At 33.1% G+C, this 22,119-nt stretch overlaps 2 protein-coding genes across 2 annotated transcripts; one reads left to right on the forward strand and one right to left on the reverse strand.

Annotated features, from left to right (window-relative positions):
- Positions 1-264: 264 nt before the first annotated feature.
- Positions 265-10,582, forward strand: LOC123905894. Its single transcript, XM_045955668.1, has 2 exons — positions 265-855; positions 9,821-10,582. The coding sequence occupies exons 1-2, from the start codon at positions 403-405 to the stop codon at positions 10,094-10,096; spliced, it is 729 nt and encodes a 242-aa protein (XP_045811624.1). The 5' UTR covers positions 265-402; the 3' UTR covers positions 10,097-10,582.
- A 1,435-nt stretch (positions 10,583-12,017) lies between these two features.
- LOC123905895 (ABC transporter B family member 28-like) lies at positions 12,018-18,316 on the reverse strand. The gene is made up of 16 exons (XM_045955669.1): positions 17,813-18,316; positions 16,733-16,920; positions 16,570-16,593; positions 16,155-16,256; positions 15,818-15,908; positions 15,302-15,402; positions 15,162-15,212; positions 14,942-15,070; positions 14,763-14,825; positions 14,398-14,677; positions 13,623-13,771; positions 13,442-13,531; positions 13,208-13,342; positions 13,063-13,119; positions 12,921-12,977; positions 12,018-12,502 (listed from the first exon to the last, which is right to left on the reverse strand). Exons 1-16 carry the CDS (start codon positions 18,204-18,206, stop codon positions 12,266-12,268), a joined length of 2,148 nt encoding a protein of 715 aa, XP_045811625.1. The 5' UTR covers positions 18,207-18,316; the 3' UTR covers positions 12,018-12,265.
- Positions 18,317-22,119: the final 3,803 nt, after the last annotated feature.

The following is a 22,119-nucleotide window of genomic DNA, read 5'->3' on the forward strand; positions in this document are numbered from 1 at the left end:
TGTTTTGGTCTTGTTAACTTAACTTCAATTGGTAGAAACATCATATTATATATGCAGGGCTGAGATTCGACAGACACATGATTTATTTACCTTAAGAGTTAAATCATCGGTCACTTGCACCAAAAAAAAATTATAAGAGACTTAGTCAAAAGAGAAACTTATATTTCCCAATCTACAAAACAAAATAAAGTATTTTGACCATTTTGTATTTTTATGTGTTTTGCCTATTCAATATATGATTTAACTTCCAAGCATTTGAGACCTCAAGTGAAAAGATAAGATTCATATAGCCACAATCCAAAACAACTCATGTTCTTAAAATGCTTTCTCATAAAAAAATAATTATTATAAATTTCAAGAATTCAACTTCCTTTTATTTCATCATACAAATCATAAACACTAATGAGTTCTAAGATAAATTTCTCAAGTCCACCAATACCATGCAAATTTCATACCAAAAAATCAAATCTTATAAGAAAAAACATTATCATCTTCTCTTCCTTTTCCTCAAGTGAAAACCAACAAAAAACCATTTCAACAAAATTTAAAACTCCATCAAATGATAAGGCTTACACTATTAGTTTCAAGACAAAAAGTGCTTGCAAACTTGGAATTTCAAGATATCCTGATTTTGTATATGATGCTGAAGGAGGAATAGGAAATGGTTTTGGTGGAAAAGAAACAAAATATGAAGATAACAATGATATTCTTGTTTCATTTGATATTGAAACATTGTATATTCCATCATTAACAAGCTCTACAACTAAGTTTCTTGGATTGCCATTGCCACCATTTTTAAGGATTGATATTGTTCCAGAAACATTTCAAGGAAGTATTAATCAAGAATCCGGTAAGGTAAGAAATACTCTCTTCGTCTTTATTTATAAGATTCTTTGACGGTTTTTACAAATATTAAGAAAAATGAATAGTATAATTAATGTGTATAATTTGTGTATGACTGTTACTAAATTATATTGTGTATATAGATAGATGTATTTTAATAATAAACATCATTTAGTTTTCAAATGGTCTTATATTTGAGGATATTCTAATTCTAATTAGGGACAGAAACGTATAAGTTATAGAGATTGTACTTGTTTAATTCAAATTGGTTTTACATTATGTGTGCACCCTAGTGACACTATGGTTATTCTACCTTATCATTAGGGATGGCAATTTGACTCATACCCAGAGGGTACCCGCAAAAATTACCCACAACGGGTAGGGTAAAAACCCGCATTTTGGGTACGGGCACGGGTATGGGTGCGGGTACGGGTACCTTAGTACCCACCCCGCCCCATACCCGCATAATATATATTTATTTATTTTATTTATATTATTATATTATAATATATGTAAATCAATTTAAAACAATACAACTCTACTAAACTATTACATATTTTTAATAAAAATTTATTTATAACATAATATAAAAATAATGTAAATATTTAACATAAATATGAACTTTAACATAAGGTTAATAATAATAATTTTGTTTATAATTTTCATTAGTCAATATTAAAATTTTTGAATTTTTTTTAACTCTATTAAAATTATATGATATTTTATAATTGATCAATTTATTTTTAGTAAAAATGCGGGTAACGGGTATGGGTACCTAGGTACCCATAAGGTATGAGGACGGGGGCAAAAGTTGTTACCCACGCGGGTATGGGGATGGGTACGGGTATTTTTTCAATCCGCGGGTATGGGGATGGGTACTATAGTACCCTACCCATACCCTACCCATTGTCATCCCTACTTATCATTTTACCCTTAAATTTAATTCAATAACCACCAAATTTAGATGGTTGCATTTATCTCCACAAGTAAATCTAAAATATGGATACGAGGTGTCAGCTTAGTGGTAAAAATTGTTTTAAAAAAAAAACTTAGTGGTAAAAATAGGAAATAGATTTCCTAAAGTTGAATTTTGGTGCATTTTGGTGCAGTTGAGAAAATGAGTGTTTACATTAGTACCTATTAAATCAGTATTTTTTAGCAACTGGCTTAGAAGATAAAGAATATGAATTGGATAATAAGTCCAAATAGAAAGTTAATTCGTAGCCCAATTAGCTTTTTTCCAAACCTAGCCAAACTTAATCTTTACAAGATGCAGATTAGATGGTTTAGAGATATAGAAAATTTCTATAAAAATATAGATGAACAACTGTCTAAAGAATATAGACAAATGGTTAAACTATTCCAGAAAAACCTCAAATTTATGGCAAGATGAGTGGAGATAGTGTAACACTTAGATTACAGAAAATTCTGGATAGCTTTTCTGACCTTCAGAGTAGGGTAGAAAAACAAACATCCTTTTTAGAAAGACAATTTAAAGAAGATAAACCCCATGACACATGGAGTTTTAGTAACGAAGGTTTCACCTGCTATGAAGAAGATGAAAGTCATAAATACCCTCACCTTTTTCATACAAAAAATCCACAACTCAACAACATAGCATGTATGATAACCTACATAATAAAAAACCTTTGTCAAGAGAAACTTGTTAAAGAAATTCAACCTGTTAAGCTAGAATGGTATCAAAGGGTAGATATGATTCTAGAAGAACAAAGAAAGAGTCAAGAAAGGATAGAAGACCTTTTAGAACTTTTAGAAAAAAGGTATCTAACTCAGGATGAGTTAACTCAAATTCTTAAGAGGGGGGGAGATAGGGGAAAAGCAATAGTTATCCCGGAACCAGAAATTCAAACCCAACCTAAAGAAAAAACTTCTGAATCCAAACAATTAAGTATTAGACCACCTTCTACTTACTTTTAATGGAAAATACAGAAGAAACCCTTAATAGGCAACTAGAAAACCTAGAAAGACTTATGGTCTCTTTAGATATAAGTGGAAAAAATCAGGAGATCCCTGATAACAAATCTGAAGATAACAATCAGATCATTTATGATTTTAGCTCAGAAGAAGCTAGTGAAAACGAAAATGAGAATCCTCATTTCGTAAAAATAGAAGAACATGGAGAAACTTCAGGTACCAAAAGATCTGCAGATTTTGAAAAGGAATTTACCAAACAAAAATTCCAAAAAGTACCTCATTACTATGAGCCTTCACAAAACCCTTTTCAAGGACAAGGTGTTTTAGACATAGATTGTAGTTTAGACACTGCAAAGGATCTTAGAGATTGGTACAATACAAATAATGTATTAATCCATCTGAATGAAGATCTAAGAAATTTAGGATCATTTGATATCTTCAACTACCTACAATATAAAACTAGAGGAAATGCATTCAAATACATTTCAAATCTACCACCACAAGTTATGGGAACTATGCCTTTAATAGGATCCTTAGTTACAGACTGGGTATATAGTTTACTAGTCAAAGAATTCAAAGGATGGAAGGATACTGTCCAATCAAAAGCAGCATTTTCCGATCAAAATCTTTGGAAAATAACTAATTTAAAAATTTGCAATATGTGTTACATTGATAACTTTATTTGTGAATTTCAGAGTTATTATTATAACATAGACAATGAAACAAGACTATCAAGAGGATTGTTAGATCTCCTCTATGATAAGCTTCCAGGAGGAGTGTCAACTCAAGTCAAACTATACTTTAACTCAATATCATCAGAAGGAAAGGTAGATGATACTCTAGGAGGAAGAATAACTGTTTTAAAACAGTGGCTCACAGATAAATGTAGCGAAAAGATAGCTAAAAGAGAAGCTAAAGTATCACTTTGCTGTGATAAGTTACAAAACAAAGTAGGAAACTATGGGTGTAACTCTAGAAATCCTAAAAAGAAATCTAGAAGAAATATAAGGTCTTATAAGAAAAAGAAATTCAGAAAAATCCCTTTTAAGAAATTTAGAAAAGGAGATAAGAAATTCTTTAGGAAAAAACCTCCTTATCCTAAAAGAAAAACATGTCCGCAAGATAAGAAATCATGCACATGTTGGTTATGTCATGAAGAAGGACACTATTCCAATGAGTGCCCTAAAAGGGATAACCCTAAGAAAAATGTCTTACAAGCCATATACGCAATAGGATATGAACCTATAGAATCGGATGTAGAATCTGATGAAGAAATTTATGAATACTGCACAGAGACAGATTCAGAGATAGACTTAAATGTCGAAGAAAGTACTTGGTAAAGGAAATCCAAGTGCAACATTTATAAAAATAGTGCTAGAAAATAAAAACCTTTTAGCCTATATAGATACAGGTGCAACCCTTTGTTTTGGAAGAAAATCGATCTCTAGGAACTGGGATAGGTTGGAAAAGCCAAAAGAAATAGTTGTTGCAGACAAGTCAAAACATCAAATATGGTTTAGCCTTAAGGATGTATCTATAGAAATTGAAGGATATAAATTTTTTATCCCTACAATTTATTTACATGATTCAGGTCTTGATCTAATCATTGGAAACAATTTTCTAAAATTATATGAACCCTTTATTCAAAGGAGTAATACAATTTCTCTTCGATGGAAAAATCTTGGAAATCCAGACGAAAAGAAAATGATTACTACAAAAATAATTACTAGAAATGAAATTTTAAAAATGATTTCTGGCAATTTGAAAAAACTTAGTTCTATTTGGGAAGAGTATAAATTCTTTTCAACTTTAGAAGAAAGACTCGATGAAGTTTGTTCTGATGATCCATTAGATAATCAGAAAAATACTAATCATGAATTAATAGTAATTCGACTTAAAAACCCGAATGAAGAAGTCAACGTTCCTAATAGGATTCCATATACTATTAAGGATGTTGAAGAATTCAAAACTGAGTGTAAAGATTTACTTGAAAAGGGACTAATAAGACCTTCTTCAAGCCCACATTCAGCTCCAGCTTTTTATGTCGAAAATCATAACGAGATAAAAAGAGGGAAAAGAAGAATGGTGATTAACTATAAGAAACTCAATCTTGCAACCATTGGAGATTCTTATGGATTACCTAGAAAAGATTTTATTTTTGAAAAAATTAAAGGTTGTAACTATTTTTCATCCCTTGATGCAAAATCAGGATATTATCAGCTAAGACTTTCTGATAAAACAAAACCTTTAACGGCATTTTCATGTCCGCCACAAAAACATTTTGAATGGAATGTTTTACCCTTTGGGTTAAAACAAGCACCTTCAATATATCAAAGATTTATGGATAATTCTTTACAAGGATTAGACCATATATGCCTTGCATATATTGACGATATACTTATTTTTACAAAAGGAACAAAAGAACAACATATCAAGGCTGTTGAAATAGTTCTTTTAAGAATTAAAGAAAAAGGAATTGTTATTTCAAAAAAGAAATCACAACTTTGTAAAACTGAAATTGAGTATCTCGGAGTAATCATAAAAGATAATGGAGAACTCAATTTAGCGCCACATACCCAGGAAAAGATTTCAGCTTTCCCTGATGTATTAGTGGATAGAAAACAAATTCAAAGATTCTTAGGATGTTTGAATTATATTGCCAATGAAGGATTTTTTAAAGACTTGGCAAAAGAAAGAAAAATTTTACAAAAGAAAATTTCTGAAAAAATTCCTTGGTCATGGACAGACGAAGATACTAAGATTGTGAAAACAATTAAGAATAAAATTCAAGTCCTACCAAAGCTTTACAATCCCACAAATGATGACTTTCTAGTTGTCGAAATTGATGCATCCAAAGATACATGGGCAGGATGTATGAGAGCTTTCCCTAACGGAAAAGCAACACTAAAACTCAATGAGTTTGGTGAAAATCTGAGCGTAACCTCAGATATACAATCTGATCTAATTTCGAAAGAAAGAAAGACAGATAAAAAACAAAATTTAGTAGATTACTCTGCTAAATTTAATATAAAAGAAAAAGAGTTATTACTCTGTAAATACATATCGGGAACTTTTTCTGATACAGAAACAAGATATCCGATAGCTGAGTTAGAAACACTTGCATGTGTTCGAGTATTAGAAAAATGGAGAGTAGAACTTCTACCCTCTAGGTTTCTTTTGCGAACAGATTCAAAATATCTAACAGGGTTCTGGAGATATAATATAAAAGCAGATTATAAAAGCGGACGATTAATTCGTTGGCAGATGAAATTACAACAATTTCAACCATACATTCAGTATATAAAATCTGAAAACAACAGTTTTGCAGATACTCTTACACGGGAATGGAGCAAGCAATAAAGATCTTGCAGCATAATCTGAAACAAAAAGACGAGCAGATTGAAGCTACTCAACAGCGTCTTACAAAACTTTCTTCTGAGAGGGGGGAGATAATTATAACATTACAAAATTTGCAACAATATACAGCAGATACAAACATCAGTGAACCAACTGAAGAAAAAAGCAGCAGCAACACCAAAGAAAATTGGGACTTGCTTGGACAAGATTCTGGAAAATACAACTACTATGTAAAGTATTCAGCTCCAGAAAGCTCGAAGATTCCAATTGAAGCAATAGCACCAAGTGATTGGAAAAAGGAACAAGAATCTTCAGAAACAACTTCAGACAGCAAGAAATCATGGGCTGATGAAGTAGAAGAAGAAGATGAAGCAGGAAAAAATGGTTTGTCAACAACCATCCAAACAAACGATCCCGTAGACAATGAAATGGGAAAGTTCGAAGCTTATGTCATTTTCGATGGTCCAATGAAGGGGATCTACAGAAAATGGGCAATAGCAAAACAGCACATCATCGGAAAAAATGTACGCCACAAAGGCTACAAAACCATTAAAGAAGCAGAACAAGCTCTTTACGGTCCTTACAAGGAAATTACAGCAGCAAAAGATATCCAAAGATCTTCAACAATGGAGTCAAAAAAGAAGCTGTCAATTGATAAAATCCGCCAGCTAGAACATCAAAAAACATTCCACTTAGCAGACCCAACTTTCACAGAGTTTAGTCTTAGATGGAAATGGATAAATAACTATATAGAAGAATTCTCTACAGATTGCTTCTACCCAACAAACAAGTATGGATGTTCAAAAACGGTCCTACTTCCAGGAATAGACAATCAGCTTTGTCTATCATTCTTTCAAAATGGATTGATCAGCACAATCTATCTCGAAGAAAAAGAACAAAGAAGTTTTGGAGAACTCAAATACTTTCCAGAAGAACTTCAAAACCTAGTACAAAAATTCAACAATCTCTTTGCCAAAGGAAAAGAAATATTCCTTCAAATTGATTCAACATATCCATGGTACGATGAAATTACTCTGGATTTAACTATAAAACCACAATATCTCATCAAAATAGGGATATCGAACAAGACATATCCAACTATGTCGAAAGAAAAAAATGAATGGCACCCAGCCAGTTACATTGCACAGATGAAACACTTCAGACAAAAGGTTACCAGGTTAACCCAGCAAACAAACTACAAGGTTGTTTACGACAATCCATCAACAATCGTTTACAGCGATTCCAGAAAACCAGCCAAGGAAAAAGACTTACAGGCTGTTAAAAAACTTGAAGAAAGAGTTGACCAGCTAAAAGAAGACTACACAAAACTACCCATGGTAATTAGAGAAGAACTGTGTACAAGTTTTACACAAAATTACAAAGGACACGTGTGTGAAATCTGTCCGCCAAAATCGTCGGCACAAAACGACAAGGAAGCACTCAGTGGAAAACAACACGTCACAATGTAGTGGCAGACAAATGTGGGTCGGATAAGACTGCCTTATCACTAAGGCATCTACTTTATGTAAATTATTGTTTGTCCGTTTTCTTTAGTGCGTTTTTCTTTTGTTTTAAATAGCTGTCACGGATAGGGACATGTGAACTACTTGTGAGTCCTACTCCGCTATAAATAAGAGCCTTGATGCTCGTTTGTAATCAGAATGAAATTAAGTTTGAATGAAGTTTTTCATTTCTCCTAAAATCTTAAGATTTTAGTGTTGATAGTTGAGGTAATACTCTGGAGCTATCAGAACGTTGAGGTAATACTCTGGAGCGTTCACAAATCAAAATTCGAAAGAATCATAGACGGTCGTAGTGGACTGATAACAAAGACGAAAGTCATCAATTCAAGATCAAATTCAAGAATATCAAATCAGGTATAAACATGTTTATGTTAAATTTATTTAACATCTTTCAATACTATGGAATATCAAAGTTCTGTTTAAATAATGTTCAAATACATGTTAAAATATTTCAAAGATCAATATGACTGAAGTATCATATTTCGAAGAAACATCTAGCTATCACACAGATGTTATCTGTGATAATAAAATAGAAAGTGCAGAATTATCTTTAACTGCAGAAGAAAATTTCAAAAGAAAATATAACATGTTCAAAAATATTTTCTCAAGAAAAAATATTCTGAAATTTGGAATAATGACAGGAGAAGAAGCAATTCCCATTGATTCTACTCATGGAAATATAGTTATATCTACTATAGATACAACTCAACTTAAAGAAAGAATTAAAACTTTTTCAGAAAATGAAAGATCTAAAATTGGTTATATTCATATATCGACCATTCAAATTTTAATTAAAAGTACTTTTATGAAAGGTATTAATTCACCTCTAGAAATAGCCTTAAAAGACTCTAGAATTCTAGACACAGATCAAGCAACAATTGCAAAAGGAAATTGCAATCTAAAATATGGTAAAATCAAATTTGATATAAATTTACAAATTGGTTTATCCCTAAAAGATAAAGATCTTGATAGATCTATAGTTTTTCATTATAAAATGAAAAACAAAAATTTTATGAAAAAAGGTAATCACCCCTTTACCATTTACTATAGAATTAACTATGCTTTGAGTAATTCACATCATAGTATAGAATTCAAAGGAAAAGACACAATTCATATTGACGAATTGTTTGCACCTATAGTAACTCTAAAATCACCTATATTCAGAAGCCTAGCAAGGAATAGTTGTTCTTTGATAGAAGCTGACAGAGATCTGTTTGAGGAAACAGAAGACAAATCGTTATTTAGAAGCAAAAGCCTTAGAATAACACCACCCAAAAAAGATTTTTATATCTCAGAACAAAAAGAACTAAGTAAGCTACATAGTTCAATAGAAGGACTATCCTTACAAGTCCAAAATTTAGATAGAAAAATCTAAGAGATGCCTGGAGCAACTTGGGCATACCTTTTAGAATTAGAGTTAGGAGAATACCAAAAAACTCTAAAAATGATTCTAGAAAGAGACCCCACACATATCTACGGATTCTATGATGTGGTCAAGTATAATATAGAGCGCCTTGAAGGCACTATAGAATGGGCATCACAAACCCAAACATATGATGAAGACGACGTTAGAAGTTTTCAAAAATGTCTCCAAAGAGACTTAAATCTCTCAAGGATTCAAAAGACCCTCGAAAGATTACCTTCCGCAAATGCAGCTACCTCTGCAGAAAATTCTGGTATCAGAGCGTAACATCTATCCAAGGTTTAAAAATAAAAAGAAAAATCTTTTTAAAAACAGTTTGGTCAAGAACCGATTTAAAAAGAAAATCTTTTAAAAACGGTTTTGTCAAGAACCAATTTAAAAGAACAAAACTGCAGGATTTTGTAACAGCAGTGAATCTTATGAAGTCATATATCTTTAAGGAGTGGAGTTCAAATTATCTCATGATGCTTGTAAAATTATCACTAATGTCATTTTAATTAATTGTAATTTATCATTTCGCTATTTTCTTAAAAAATAATCTACAATACTTATAATAAAATCAATAGTTGATGTTTATATGTTTGCATACGCATAACAAATCATTAATATGTTGACACCTCGCTTGTTATTTCTTAATCGAATTCAACGATTGACATTACTTATTTTATTCTCGAAAGTGAATTACTATTAGGAGTAAAATCCAATTGCTAATGGTCTATTATCATGTAATCTTTACAAGGTTGATCTTGAGTTCAAGGCCAAGTTCTTGTTTTCTGCTGGTAGTATCTACAAAGCACCACCCTTACTTGTAAAGACAGTGTTAACATCTGAAGAATCAAAAGGGACTATGAAGAGTGGAAGAGGCATGAGATTAGGTGAAGAAGGAAACTGTAGACTAGTTGGTGTTGCAACAGTTGATCCTATTGATGATTTCATTATGAATTCATTCCTTGGTTTACCAACTGAGTGTCTTGCTGAATTAAATGCTGTAATCTCCATTTCTTCTTCATCATAAGATAAGAGTTTAACTCTCATTGCATAAACTAGATACAAAACTTCATGTATTATACCTAGATTAAAAATATAGAAAAATGAGTTATTATACTAAGATAGGAATATGCAAAGCTGGAGCCATGACTTATGTCTATTTTCTTCTCATTTTTTTGAACAATTCTAATGTATCATTCAAAAGGAAGAGTGTATTACCATGACAGTCACACACCACACTACGACAATGAGGACCTGGATTTTGTGCATTCGAGAAACCGTGCAGTCATGCAGTTAGGAAGTTTCAGACCGTCCGATCTTGATTGTAGCATCAAAAGCAACTACAGAGAATATAACTAATGGGCACATATATTTGTTCCTCTTATATGTAGCATCAAAAGCAACTACATCACCAAAAACATTGTAATCCCTTTGAGCAGCACCGTCACACCAAAACAAATGTGTAAGTCTTCCATTATCATCAATCTTATGCCTCCAAAACATATTATCGTCACTTGTACGCATACTTTCAAGATATTCACATGCAGCTTTGGCATCTGTAGAAGAAGTTAAGCACAACATTCCCTGCATATTGTACATATCTTTCCTTCGAAAACCAACATTTTCAAATCCCGAGCTTCACTAGCAAACAACCCAAAGATATGGTTGGTCTTTATTCCAACATGCCTCATGTGGTTCATACGCCAAATGTCATATTCTGTCATCTTTCTATGACCCGGTAACATACCCATAAATTGATCATCCAACAAGGCATGGTTATGGGTGTTGTTGAACAATTTGAAGAACCACCTACCAGTTATTTTATGAATGTGAACATAACACTTAGCCGGACAACCGTATCTGGTGCGATTTCTTGGTACACGTCTTCTACTTGTTGAAGGAAATTTAGTCTCTTTGGCAATGCCTTGTCTATAGCAAACAAAAGTCAATTGAGTTAATTCTCCATTTACTTTACTCCTTAATACGACATGTTTTCTTGCGGCAAAACCATGGAAACTTGCATACCAATTGTAAAAAATAAAACCTCATCACTTTGAACCTCAGGCTCACCATTTTGAAGTAAGAAATGCTGCATAATCAACATTCTATGATTTAATCTTTTTTACTACAACTTGTACACTACATAATGTAAACAATAACAAAATGCACACACACCTGAATTGATTCAGGTGAATCATCCATGTTGCCACTGGATAGTGAACTAATAACCACTATTTTTCAAGGACTACGCAAAATCAAAATTAACAAACATTAACCCAGTTGAATTTGGAGCAACTAAACACCAATTGAACACTAATTGATAAAGCAAGATCAACTAATTTAATTTAAACATACCTTAAAAATTCCAAGATGAGATAGTAGATCTGCTTTGCATGACCCAGCAAGGAAACGTTGTTGAAGAGAGAAGAGGACACTAATTGGAAATGGGTAGTCATGATCCAACTTGTAGGATCCAAATTGGCTATTATATGGTGTGTGTGTGTGTGTGTGTGTGTGTGTGTTTTGACTAGGGTCCATGGTATGGATATTAGCAAAAATGTTGACTTTTGGGGGTTGTGTAAGTTGCATCGTTTTGTAGGGTGATGCATATTAGAACTTGTCTCACAAGAGAGCATTGAGCTGCAAAACTAGTTCACAAAAGTACACATAAAGTACACATGCATCAACCAGAACTCCAAACACAAGTTCACAATAAGTGCAAAACTAGAATGATGAATCAAGATAAATGTATCTAGTGTAGTACCCTACAAACTTATTCCTCAACTTCTAACAATGCAACTTGTGCAGAACCATTTCCTTACCCTGCAATTTAAATGGCTGTAATTTACAACCGTACTAAAAGGATTCGAATTTTACCCCTTCAAATTATAAGATCAAACTCTTACCAGTGTGCCAACACCTCATTGACGCATTTATGGACATCAAAATAACAATGAAATTATAAAATCTTATTAATCCAAACTATAATATCATTTGATGAACATAAAATGAGGTCTTTGTACAACAAAATGCCATAAAACATTAATTACAAGATTTCCTTTTTTTTTTTCCTTTCTATTTTGTAATTTCTCCTTGTGATATACTTCTCAAGCAACCTCAAGCCTTCATTATCCAGCTCCATGTTTCATTTATTGCTATTTTGTATAACAGTAAATGCTAAGACCTTCGTAATAATCTATTCAAATGCAAGCCTTTGATTGCCAACTAATGAAGCGTATTGGCCCTTCTTACCCAATAACTCAAAATGAGTGCCTAATTCTGCAATTTTCCCATCTGAACATAGCGCAATTTGATGTGCATTTTGTACTGTGCTTAATCTGTGAGCTATGACTAATGTTGTCCTACCGTTCATCAAACGGTTGAGAGCATCTTGGACCAATCGCTCACTGACGGTATCCAGCGCACTTGTAGCCTGCAGGAACAAAGAATATCTAAATTGATGCGACATATATGGATTCAGTCAGTGTTGTCAAGTAGCGGCTATAGTGTAGCGGAATTTTAACAAACCGCTATTGTTATCAAGTTTTTAAACTACAACTTCTTGTATACATTAAAAATAACTCCTGCATCTCAATTTTTTTAACGGTTTGTTCCTTTACGTTATCTATGGGATTTTTCTGCAAGTGAAAAACCATAGACTTATTTCAATCGAGAAGCAGCTATAAGCTTGAAGTTAATTTAAACTGGGACAAAGTCGGATCAATGTCAACTTAAAGAAAGTTGTGGCTGTATGTTGTTCTGCCTCAACTCAAGTGAATCTAACCTTACTGTTGGTACAAAAATGATACACAGAGTACAAAGAAATACGAAGAATTAAACAAACATATCACCTCATCAAGTATAAGGATAGGAGCATTCTTCAAAAGAGCTCGGGCAATTGCAATTCTCTGCAATTTAGGAACAACAGCGTCAAGAACACACGTTCTAATGCAAGAGAATGGTGTTCACGCAATGGCTATTATAAGTCTTTACCTGTCTTTGTCCTCCACTCAGTAGGCCTCCACGCTCACCAACAAGTGTATCATAGCCCTTTCCAGAAACAATCAACGATAAGGTAAATCATTTATAAATTGTAACTATATATAACAGAATTTGCATACCTACAATAAAAACCAACCTGTGGAAGTGAAATTATAAATTCATGAGCATTTGCTGCCTTTGCTGCCTTAATCACATCGTCTTTAGAAACATCGTCATCTGGAAGTCCATATGCAATATTTTCTCCAACAGAAACGGAAAACAGAACAGGTTCCTGTCATATCATATCTTAATATTATTACTATTTGTAAACAAATGAAGATGTTTAAAACCAAACATGATAATTATTTTTTGCCTATTTTAGTTTTCATACTTGATTTACGATAGAAACAACTCGGGCCCATTCACTTTTATCAAATGTTCGGACATCTTCTCCACCAACTGTTATACAACCTCTTGAAGGCTACAGAAAGAAAAGTCACAAATTAAATGTAAATATCAAGACACAAATTAAATGTAACTTGAACTTACAAATTCTGAAATAGAAATCAAACCTCATAAAAACGAGACAATAGCTGTACTATTGTACTCTTTCCTGCACCACTAGCACCTACTAGTGCAGTTACAGTTCCACATTTTAGTCTTAAGTTTAAGCCACGCAAAATTTCCACATCTGGCCTTAGAGGATAAGAGAAATAAACATCTGCAGTATAATACAAGCATAGTCATTGACAGAAGGAAAAAGTAAATCAGATCTATTATACCAATGTAATATTAAACCGTTTCAAAGAATGAGGAATTGTGCGTGTAACAGCCCGATCTCACGCAGCGCCGGTGCTGTTACTCACAGTCTTCTCGCCCCCCTATGCCCCTTGGACAAATAGAAAAATTTTGCTGTCCATGGAAGTTGAACCCGGGACGCTTCCTGAACTCCCACTACTTTGTAAGTGGGGTCAGTCCTCATCTTACAAACCGGTTTTGTAAGGATTGAGTTAAACGCAGCCCAATTCTAAGATAGATGAACCAAGATATTATCATATAGACATATTATTTTCTAACAACTATTATTCAATCTTTGAGAATTATGATTACAATGTACCGACAAGGCGGGAAAGCGTAAATAAATCATTGCACAGTCAAAGTTCCTCAAAAGAAAATTAATACATTTAGTTATGGAACTTTGGAAGTTCATCTCATAACAAGAAACGAAAAAGCAAGATGAGGAAGCTCCCATTACAAAAACATTAGCAAACATGGCTGTTGACATAAAAATCATACATTCAGAACAACACAACTTCAGGGATAATAAATTGCAAAAGAGATATATACCTTCAAGAGAAATATCTCCAGACCAAGCTAAGCTAAACAGATTTGTCGACGTTTTTAATGCTGACATGTAATGTAAATGATTATTTTGGTTTTTCTCAGAAGAACTATCAGAGAAGAACAATTTAAGGTTTTCATCGTTCACTGCTTTTTGGTTTAGTTCTCTTTTTAAGCCATAGGCAAGGGCATCATCAACTTGAACTCCAGACAAAACAGAGTTGATCCTCTCAACAGCCGCAAGAGATCCACGAAGATCGCCAAAAGTATTAACCAATCCTTGAACCTGAAAGACAGAATAATATCAGACAGCAAAGAGGGGATGAAAAATTAAAGTATAACAAGAAGTCAATAATACAAAATTTTCTTACAGCGAATGTTAAAGTGAATGTATATCCAATAAAAGAAGCCATAGTTCCAACAGAGAGTTGACCCTGAGAGCAAGAATTAACAGCAACCAAGAGTTTTGAATGATTTCAATGATGGAAAATCCTTGCAAAAGAATGATAAGAGAAAGACGTATATGATCACACAAGATAGATTTACTTACCGCCTTAACTTTGCTTCCTCCGAGACAATACAGAGCAATTAAAGAAATATAAACAGCTACTCTAGTCAAGGATTCGTTAATAGATTTGAAAGTTCCAAGCTTTATACCACTCGATTGGAAGGACAGAACCTGTATGGAACTCATAATTAACCTATAAGTATCTAGAGTATGTCATACATTTCCGACAACAGCTATCAGTTCATTTCTCGAATAAGCTTACCTGGTTAGCAAACATAAACATTTGGCGCTTTTCTCCACTAAAAGATCGCACCTGTAAGTATGTAAATCACGGTTTCAGCATATAATTACAGGTCCAAGCCTTTAAAATGCTCATCATAATATGAACTACTACGAACTCACTGTTCTAATAGCAGAAAAAGTTTCTGTTATACAATCAGAGATAGATGCTTGGGCCAAACCATGTTCTTGAAAAACAGGCAAAGTTGATCTCTTGTAGACAGCTTCAGCGAACCAAAAAAATATATAAAAAAAAATCAACAGCAGGGAAGAAGACATAAAATGACAAATATCAAAATCTTTTTTTCATAGTGATGGATTTAGTATTCAAGCTACATAGTCAGTTCATATAAGTATACTATTTTTAAACCAAAACAGTGTTGAAGGAATCCTAAAACCAGTGTTGTCAATCGCAGATCACAGAAAATGCGAGATTTATCAAATTTCACTGTTCAACAGAGCTAAAATGCTGCTATGTGCTATTTGACATCATTTTGTAGTAAATAGTGTATTGCTGAATAAAAACGATTTGTTAAAATTCCACTATGCTATACCAATGTTATAGCCGCTATTTAACAACACTACCTAAAAGTAACAACTGGTCATGAGTTTTTATGACCAACTACAATAGAAATTTACCGATTGAAACGGAAACTGCGATCATCAGAGCACCAAGAATTGGAGCCAGTTGAGGGGATAAAGTAAAAAGTATGAACATTGTTCCAGTGACCTACAAAAACAAGGTAAACAAAAGCAGAAATGAATATGACCAGCAATATGTAAATCATATATGCATGAATACAACCTAAGTGACAATATAAGAAGGAATCAATTCGTCCATATGCAAACAAAAGTCATTCCTCAACAAATGAAGGAAAGTCATCCCAACAAAGTGATAAAGGAACGAAACGAACCATACACATGCTTAAATATGGGAAATATAAAGCTCGCTTCTCATTGATCTAGAGTTGCTTGCCTCAGATAATGCCCTGAATCCACGATCCCTTGAAACATTCTCACTGACAATATTTTTAAGAGAACCCAAATCAGATGTTAACAAACCAGTGATTTCGCCTACCTACAAGAATAAACCAAAGAAAGTGCAATAAGTTTTGCACCTATTCCATTAGCATAATATAAATCAAAGAGAAAATGTTGTATTATATAGCTTACTAAAATTAGTGAAATAAAAATATTAATTATCCTATGAGAGCTAGCACAATAGTGATAAAGTGACTGCGAAAAAGAGTTAAAGTAGTTAAAGGACCGGAGTTCAAACCCTGGTGAAGGAGAAAGTACTAACATAACAAGTAACAACTAATTACTAACATTTGCCTATAAAAAATGGAAAAATAAAAGCATGTATAGTTTAAATGATTACATGTACATACCTTGTATTTGTCAAAAAATTCAACCTGCATAAATAAAAAAGTACATCATATTATTAAACAACCAAAGCAAAATATCTTCTATGTGATAATTCAAACAACCAACACATTGTAATAAATAACTAATAAAAAATGAGAAGAAAAGCTTATATAGATTCGATTTTACCTTCTGAATCAATAATTTTCCAAAGATTTGAGCTCTTAGTGTTGACATAACTTTCTCCCACACTATGTTCATGTTTATAACAAAAATAACTGTAAAAAGTGGCTCTAGTGCATACAGAACTCCCATTTTACTGAGAAGACTCCACAACGGCTCGGGTCTGACACCAATAAGAACTTCAAAAAACCGTCCTAAGAATACAACAACACATAAGAATGAATATAACATAATCAACAATGAAATCATACATGAGCATTGGCATTGGGTCAAATAAGCATCCAAATTTCCCTTAGGCTAAGTTGCTAAGTCAAATTAGGCTATATGTGGTGAATCTTCTTAACAACTTTTTTTAGTTAACAATTTGACCTAAGTTTTATCCTTTTGGGTGTTTTTGATTTGCAAAAACTAAATACCGGACAAAACAACACACATGACACAACAACCGAGGACAAACTTTTAAGATATTGCATAACTTGTTGTCTTGTACGATATTTGATGGACAAAAGGTTATTACAGTCTTTTAGAAAACTTGTACTTTGGACAAAAAATTGTTTGTAGTTTAATGAGACAAAAATTTCAGATTTTATCCGGTCTCTAACGCCCAATTTGTATAATCCCAAGAACAATTCAAAAATCAAACACAGTATAACTAGAGTTGTTTTTTCCGGTCCCTTATTTTTTTAGCACATCAAACATGGTTATATAATTGATAGATTGCGGGTAAAACAACTATTTTTTTTTTGTTTTCACCACCAGTATCCAGCCCACCAAACCGTCTAATCTGGTTTGGGGGTCAGTTCTGGCATCAAGTGATTTCAGCCCCTCCCAATCACAGTTGTGGGTGGGTCGAACTATGGTTTTCCCTACCAGGTCCAGCGTCAATCACCACTAGACCAACTAACTATTATTTTGGTTCCTAATGTTTGAGGAGTTATCACTATAATTCTTAAATATATCGAAATTGCAAACACATCCACGAAGTGTCTCATTCAAGTAACAAAATGACAAATAACTATTTCAATAAACAAAAACATGTGGAGTGTACGCAATAATCATCATAAAGAAAAAAACAAAAAACATTACCAGAAAAAATGGGCATGGATAGGGTACAAGTGGTGCAAGCAAAGAGAGAAGCAACACAAACAGCAAGACGAAATTTATGCTTAACAAGAAGAAAAGAGAGAAGCTCCCATGTAATAACCCTTGGTATGTATGGTTCCTCTTGTATTAATCCGTCAAGTTTCGGATCCGGGTCAGCAACATTCGGGTCGGATGCTGGTCCAGTGACATAGGCGCGTGGCGGTTGGGAAAGAAGAAAACGAGATGGAATGGTTTTTGGTTGGAATTTGAAGGGGTGAATGAGATGACGCGGGGAGTGTGAGAGTGGGAGTGGGAATGAGTGTGTTGGTTTGTGGATTTTGAAGGATGATGATAGGGGGATGTGGTAATGGCATAGTGTTGTTGTTATAGAGGCCATTGTTGAGGAGAAACGGTGGAGATGGAAATGGCGTGAAGTAAGGAGAAGAATGAAATAAATGAGAGTTGAAAAATGGAATTTTTTATTGATTCATGCGACACGAATGAATAAACACATGATGACATGTGTGATTTACATGGATGACGATGCTTACGGTACTACAGTACTCATCCACATACCCACAGTTTGGAAAAATACTCGAACTCATATCTGCGTGGGTAACAATTTTGTACTTGTTTTCATACTCTATGGATACTTAAGTACACAGACTCGTACCCGTTACCTGTATTTTTACTAAAAATAAATCGATTTATTATAAAATATTATATCGTTTTAATATAATTAATTTATTTTTTTTACAGATTTTAAGATTTTAATGTTGACCAATGAAATTTATAAACAAAAATTTGATTAACATCAAGTTAAAGTTCATTTTTTTGTTGACATATTCACATTGTGCTTGTATTATGTTATAAATAAACATTTTATTAAAAATGCATAATAGTTTAATAGTGTTGTATTTTTTAAATCTGATAAATATATGTTATTATAAAATAATATATATATATATATATATATATATATATATATATATATATATATATATATATATATATATATATATATAAAATAAATAAATATATATTATGTGGGTATGGGGCGGGGTGGGTACTAAGGTACCCGTACCCGCACTCGTACCCGTTCATTTTTGTGGGTAATTACACATATTCGTCCTCATATCCAAAATGCGGGTTTTTACCCTAACCGTTAGGAGTATTTTTTGCGGGTGCCCACTGGGTGACCCTAGTGATTTTTATCCTTTTCTAGATTTTTGTATCAATAGAAAGAAAAAAAATTGATGATTCTATACTTTTTCGATCAAATGTTATAAGAAAAAAAAAACCACTTTTTAAATTCATTAGTTTATGTTATAAATTAGATATATCAGTTTTTTAATAAACCTAAAAAGTTTTTTTTTCCCTTATATTAGTGACCGAAGGAAATATATTAGTATTAGGACAGAATAATTAGAAAGATATAATATTTTTTGTGTTAGATGATGTGGTAATCCATTGAAATTAAAAAAATATCAATTTTACTATTTATAATAGCAGCAATTTTACTATAGCAGGTGACTATTTAAAGTTAGAGTTTCAATCAATATGAATGAATTCAACACAGAAAGTGACACTGATCTAACAAAAGAAAACAAACTGATTGTTCTGTCAGCTTAACTCAGTTGGCAGGACATTCCATTATATATGCTGGGGGTCGGAGTTCGAACTCCGGTCATCCCACTTATCCACCTTAAGAGTGAAATTTATAGCCACTAGGCTTAGCTAGTCAATCGGTGCATTTACTCCCTCCGTACCAAATTATATGTCGCTTTGAGAAAAAAAAATTTACAAAATTATATGTCTCTTTACATTACCAATGAAACATTTAATGATATTTTTCATATTATACCCTTAATTATTTATTACTCTCTCTTCTTTCAATTCTTCATTTTATTTTTTCCTTATCATAAATGAAAGACAATTTTGCAAATAAACTCATAATTTCTCTTTTTCGATTACATTTCTTAATATGCTAAAAGTGCTAAAGTGACATGACATATATTGTTGTATGGAGGAAGTATTACTTTACAACAGGGTATTGGTAAAAGAGTTTGTGTGAGAGGTTTAGGCGTTTGTTTGACTTGTAAGAGAACAAATCAGGCTCGGTAGTTGAGATGACTTCTTTAGGGTGGGAGACAGGAGGGGGGCGTGGGTGTGGCAGAGGCAGTTGTGGGCATGAGAGGATAAAATGTTGGGGGAGTGTCAAATCTTACTTCTTGATGTCACTTTGTAGGCTCAACTTTTAGATTGGTGACTTTAGTTGCATGTTCCTGACCACGACTACTTTGTTCGTGGTGCTTACCAGCTTTTGACTTCTCATGACTCAGTTTTCTTGATGCTAGTTATGATCTTATTTGGCACAAACAGGTACCTCTAAAGGTCTCTATTTTTGCATGACGTTTATTGAGGGATCGGCTGCCCACGAAAGCCAACCTAGTTACCCGAGGCATCTTATCGTATACAGCTCATTTTTGTGTTTCTGGATATGGAGAGGTCGAGTCGGCCCATCACTTGTTCCTTTCTTGCAGTACTTTTGGTTCTCTTTGGGCATTGGTTCGCTCGTGGATTGACATTCTTATGGTGGACTCCATTACTTTGTGTGATCATTTTGCAGTTCACTTCATCAGCAGGTGGTTCTCGAGCATGTCGGTCTTTTCTGCAGCTCATTTAGCTTACTCACGTTTAGGTTGTGTGGACGGAAAGAAATCACAGATTATTCAGAGACTCAACAAGTACTACTCATCAATTGTTGGATAAGATCAAACTGTTTTCCTATAGGTGGTTGAAGACGACGAGTGTGACTTTAGTCTCAAACTACCATAACTGGTGGTCTAATCCTTTACTTTGTTTGGGACTTGTATGATTTACTTATGGTTTTTTTCCTTGACTCTTTGTAAATATTTGTAGTCGTTCTCGGTACACCTTGTGCTGGGGAGACTGTTTTATTAATATATATCTCATTTTGGCTTGTTAAGAAAAAAAGAGTTGGGTAAAGTTGAAACTAAGGGTTAAAGAAGTTGGAGGTTCGGTGTTAAAGTTCCGACAAGGTGTAAAAAAACTAACATAACAATTAACATACTACATGTGGAGCCTTTGCTGCATGTAGCGTCGGTTCCTGTGCATGAGGCGCAGCTGACAACTATATATTGTTGTTATGTGTTTTTCTGCAGCCGCAAGAGAGAGAAGATGTGAGGTTTTTAGGGTTCTTCTTCCAACATCTAGGCTAGAGTGTTATAGGGTTTCTCTTGGGTAATCTATAGGGTTTGGGAAGTGATTGTAACACCTTGGAAACACTTATTGATTGAATCTCTTGTTCACGAGAAAATGGTAGTATTAGGAAAATTCTAATTCTTGTAACTCTTGTGATGAATCTCATTGTAATCAAGTTTTCTATCGATAGTGGAACAAAGAAGTATACTTAAAATTACTTAAAATTGAGAGAGTAAATGAGTTTGTTGACTTGTATATTTTAATAAAATAATATGTTTTAATTGTCTTATACTCCTATGTATGTAACATGTGTGTTGTGTGTGGTAGGTTGAATTGAGCTTAGTTTTTTTTTTCTTCCGTCAAATAATCTAGTGGTGAGAAATTCCACAATTAAGATGATGGGATGTCCGGAGTTCGAACTCCGACTCCCTACACATATAATGTAATGTCACAAAAACAAATTGAACTTAGTTTTAATTGGTGATAAGTGAATGTGGGGAACTATTTAAAATATCATCAATACTCAAAATATACTAGCTAGTGTACATAAAAAGTTCTCAAAAATTCAACCTAAGAGTAAATTCTGACATTAAGTATTTTCAGCCCCCTTTCAATCACAGTTGTGGAGGATCGAAAATTATTTAACACATAAATAAAAATATTTAAATGTAAAATAATTAGTGACATCATCTAATAATCTTTTTAATTGATTTTTTCAAAATTTTGTGTGCTCCAAAAAAATTTTCATTAAAAATTATGCCCACCTTCATTACTAAAACCTTCACTTCTACTTCTTTATAACACCATTCTAAATGCATTAAAATCACTGTGACGATTATTATGAGATAGAGGAGTATTCTCAATTTATTTAAAAATTAAAACCATCACATTTTGATGGAACATCTACCAATATAAGTATTTATACATTTGCCAAATATGACTAGACTCACATGTTATAAACACAAATATAGTGAAATGAAAAATCAACTCGTCAATAATATTCCTATTCCTAGGGGTGCGTTTTATTCGTAAAACAATAAGAATTGGACAGAACAGTACATGACAGAACAAGATAATACATGACA

Source organism: Trifolium pratense, linkage group LG2, assembly GCF_020283565.1.
Source record: "Trifolium pratense cultivar HEN17-A07 linkage group LG2, ARS_RC_1.1, whole genome shotgun sequence".
Classification (NCBI taxonomy): domain Eukaryota; kingdom Viridiplantae; phylum Streptophyta; class Magnoliopsida; order Fabales; family Fabaceae; genus Trifolium; species Trifolium pratense.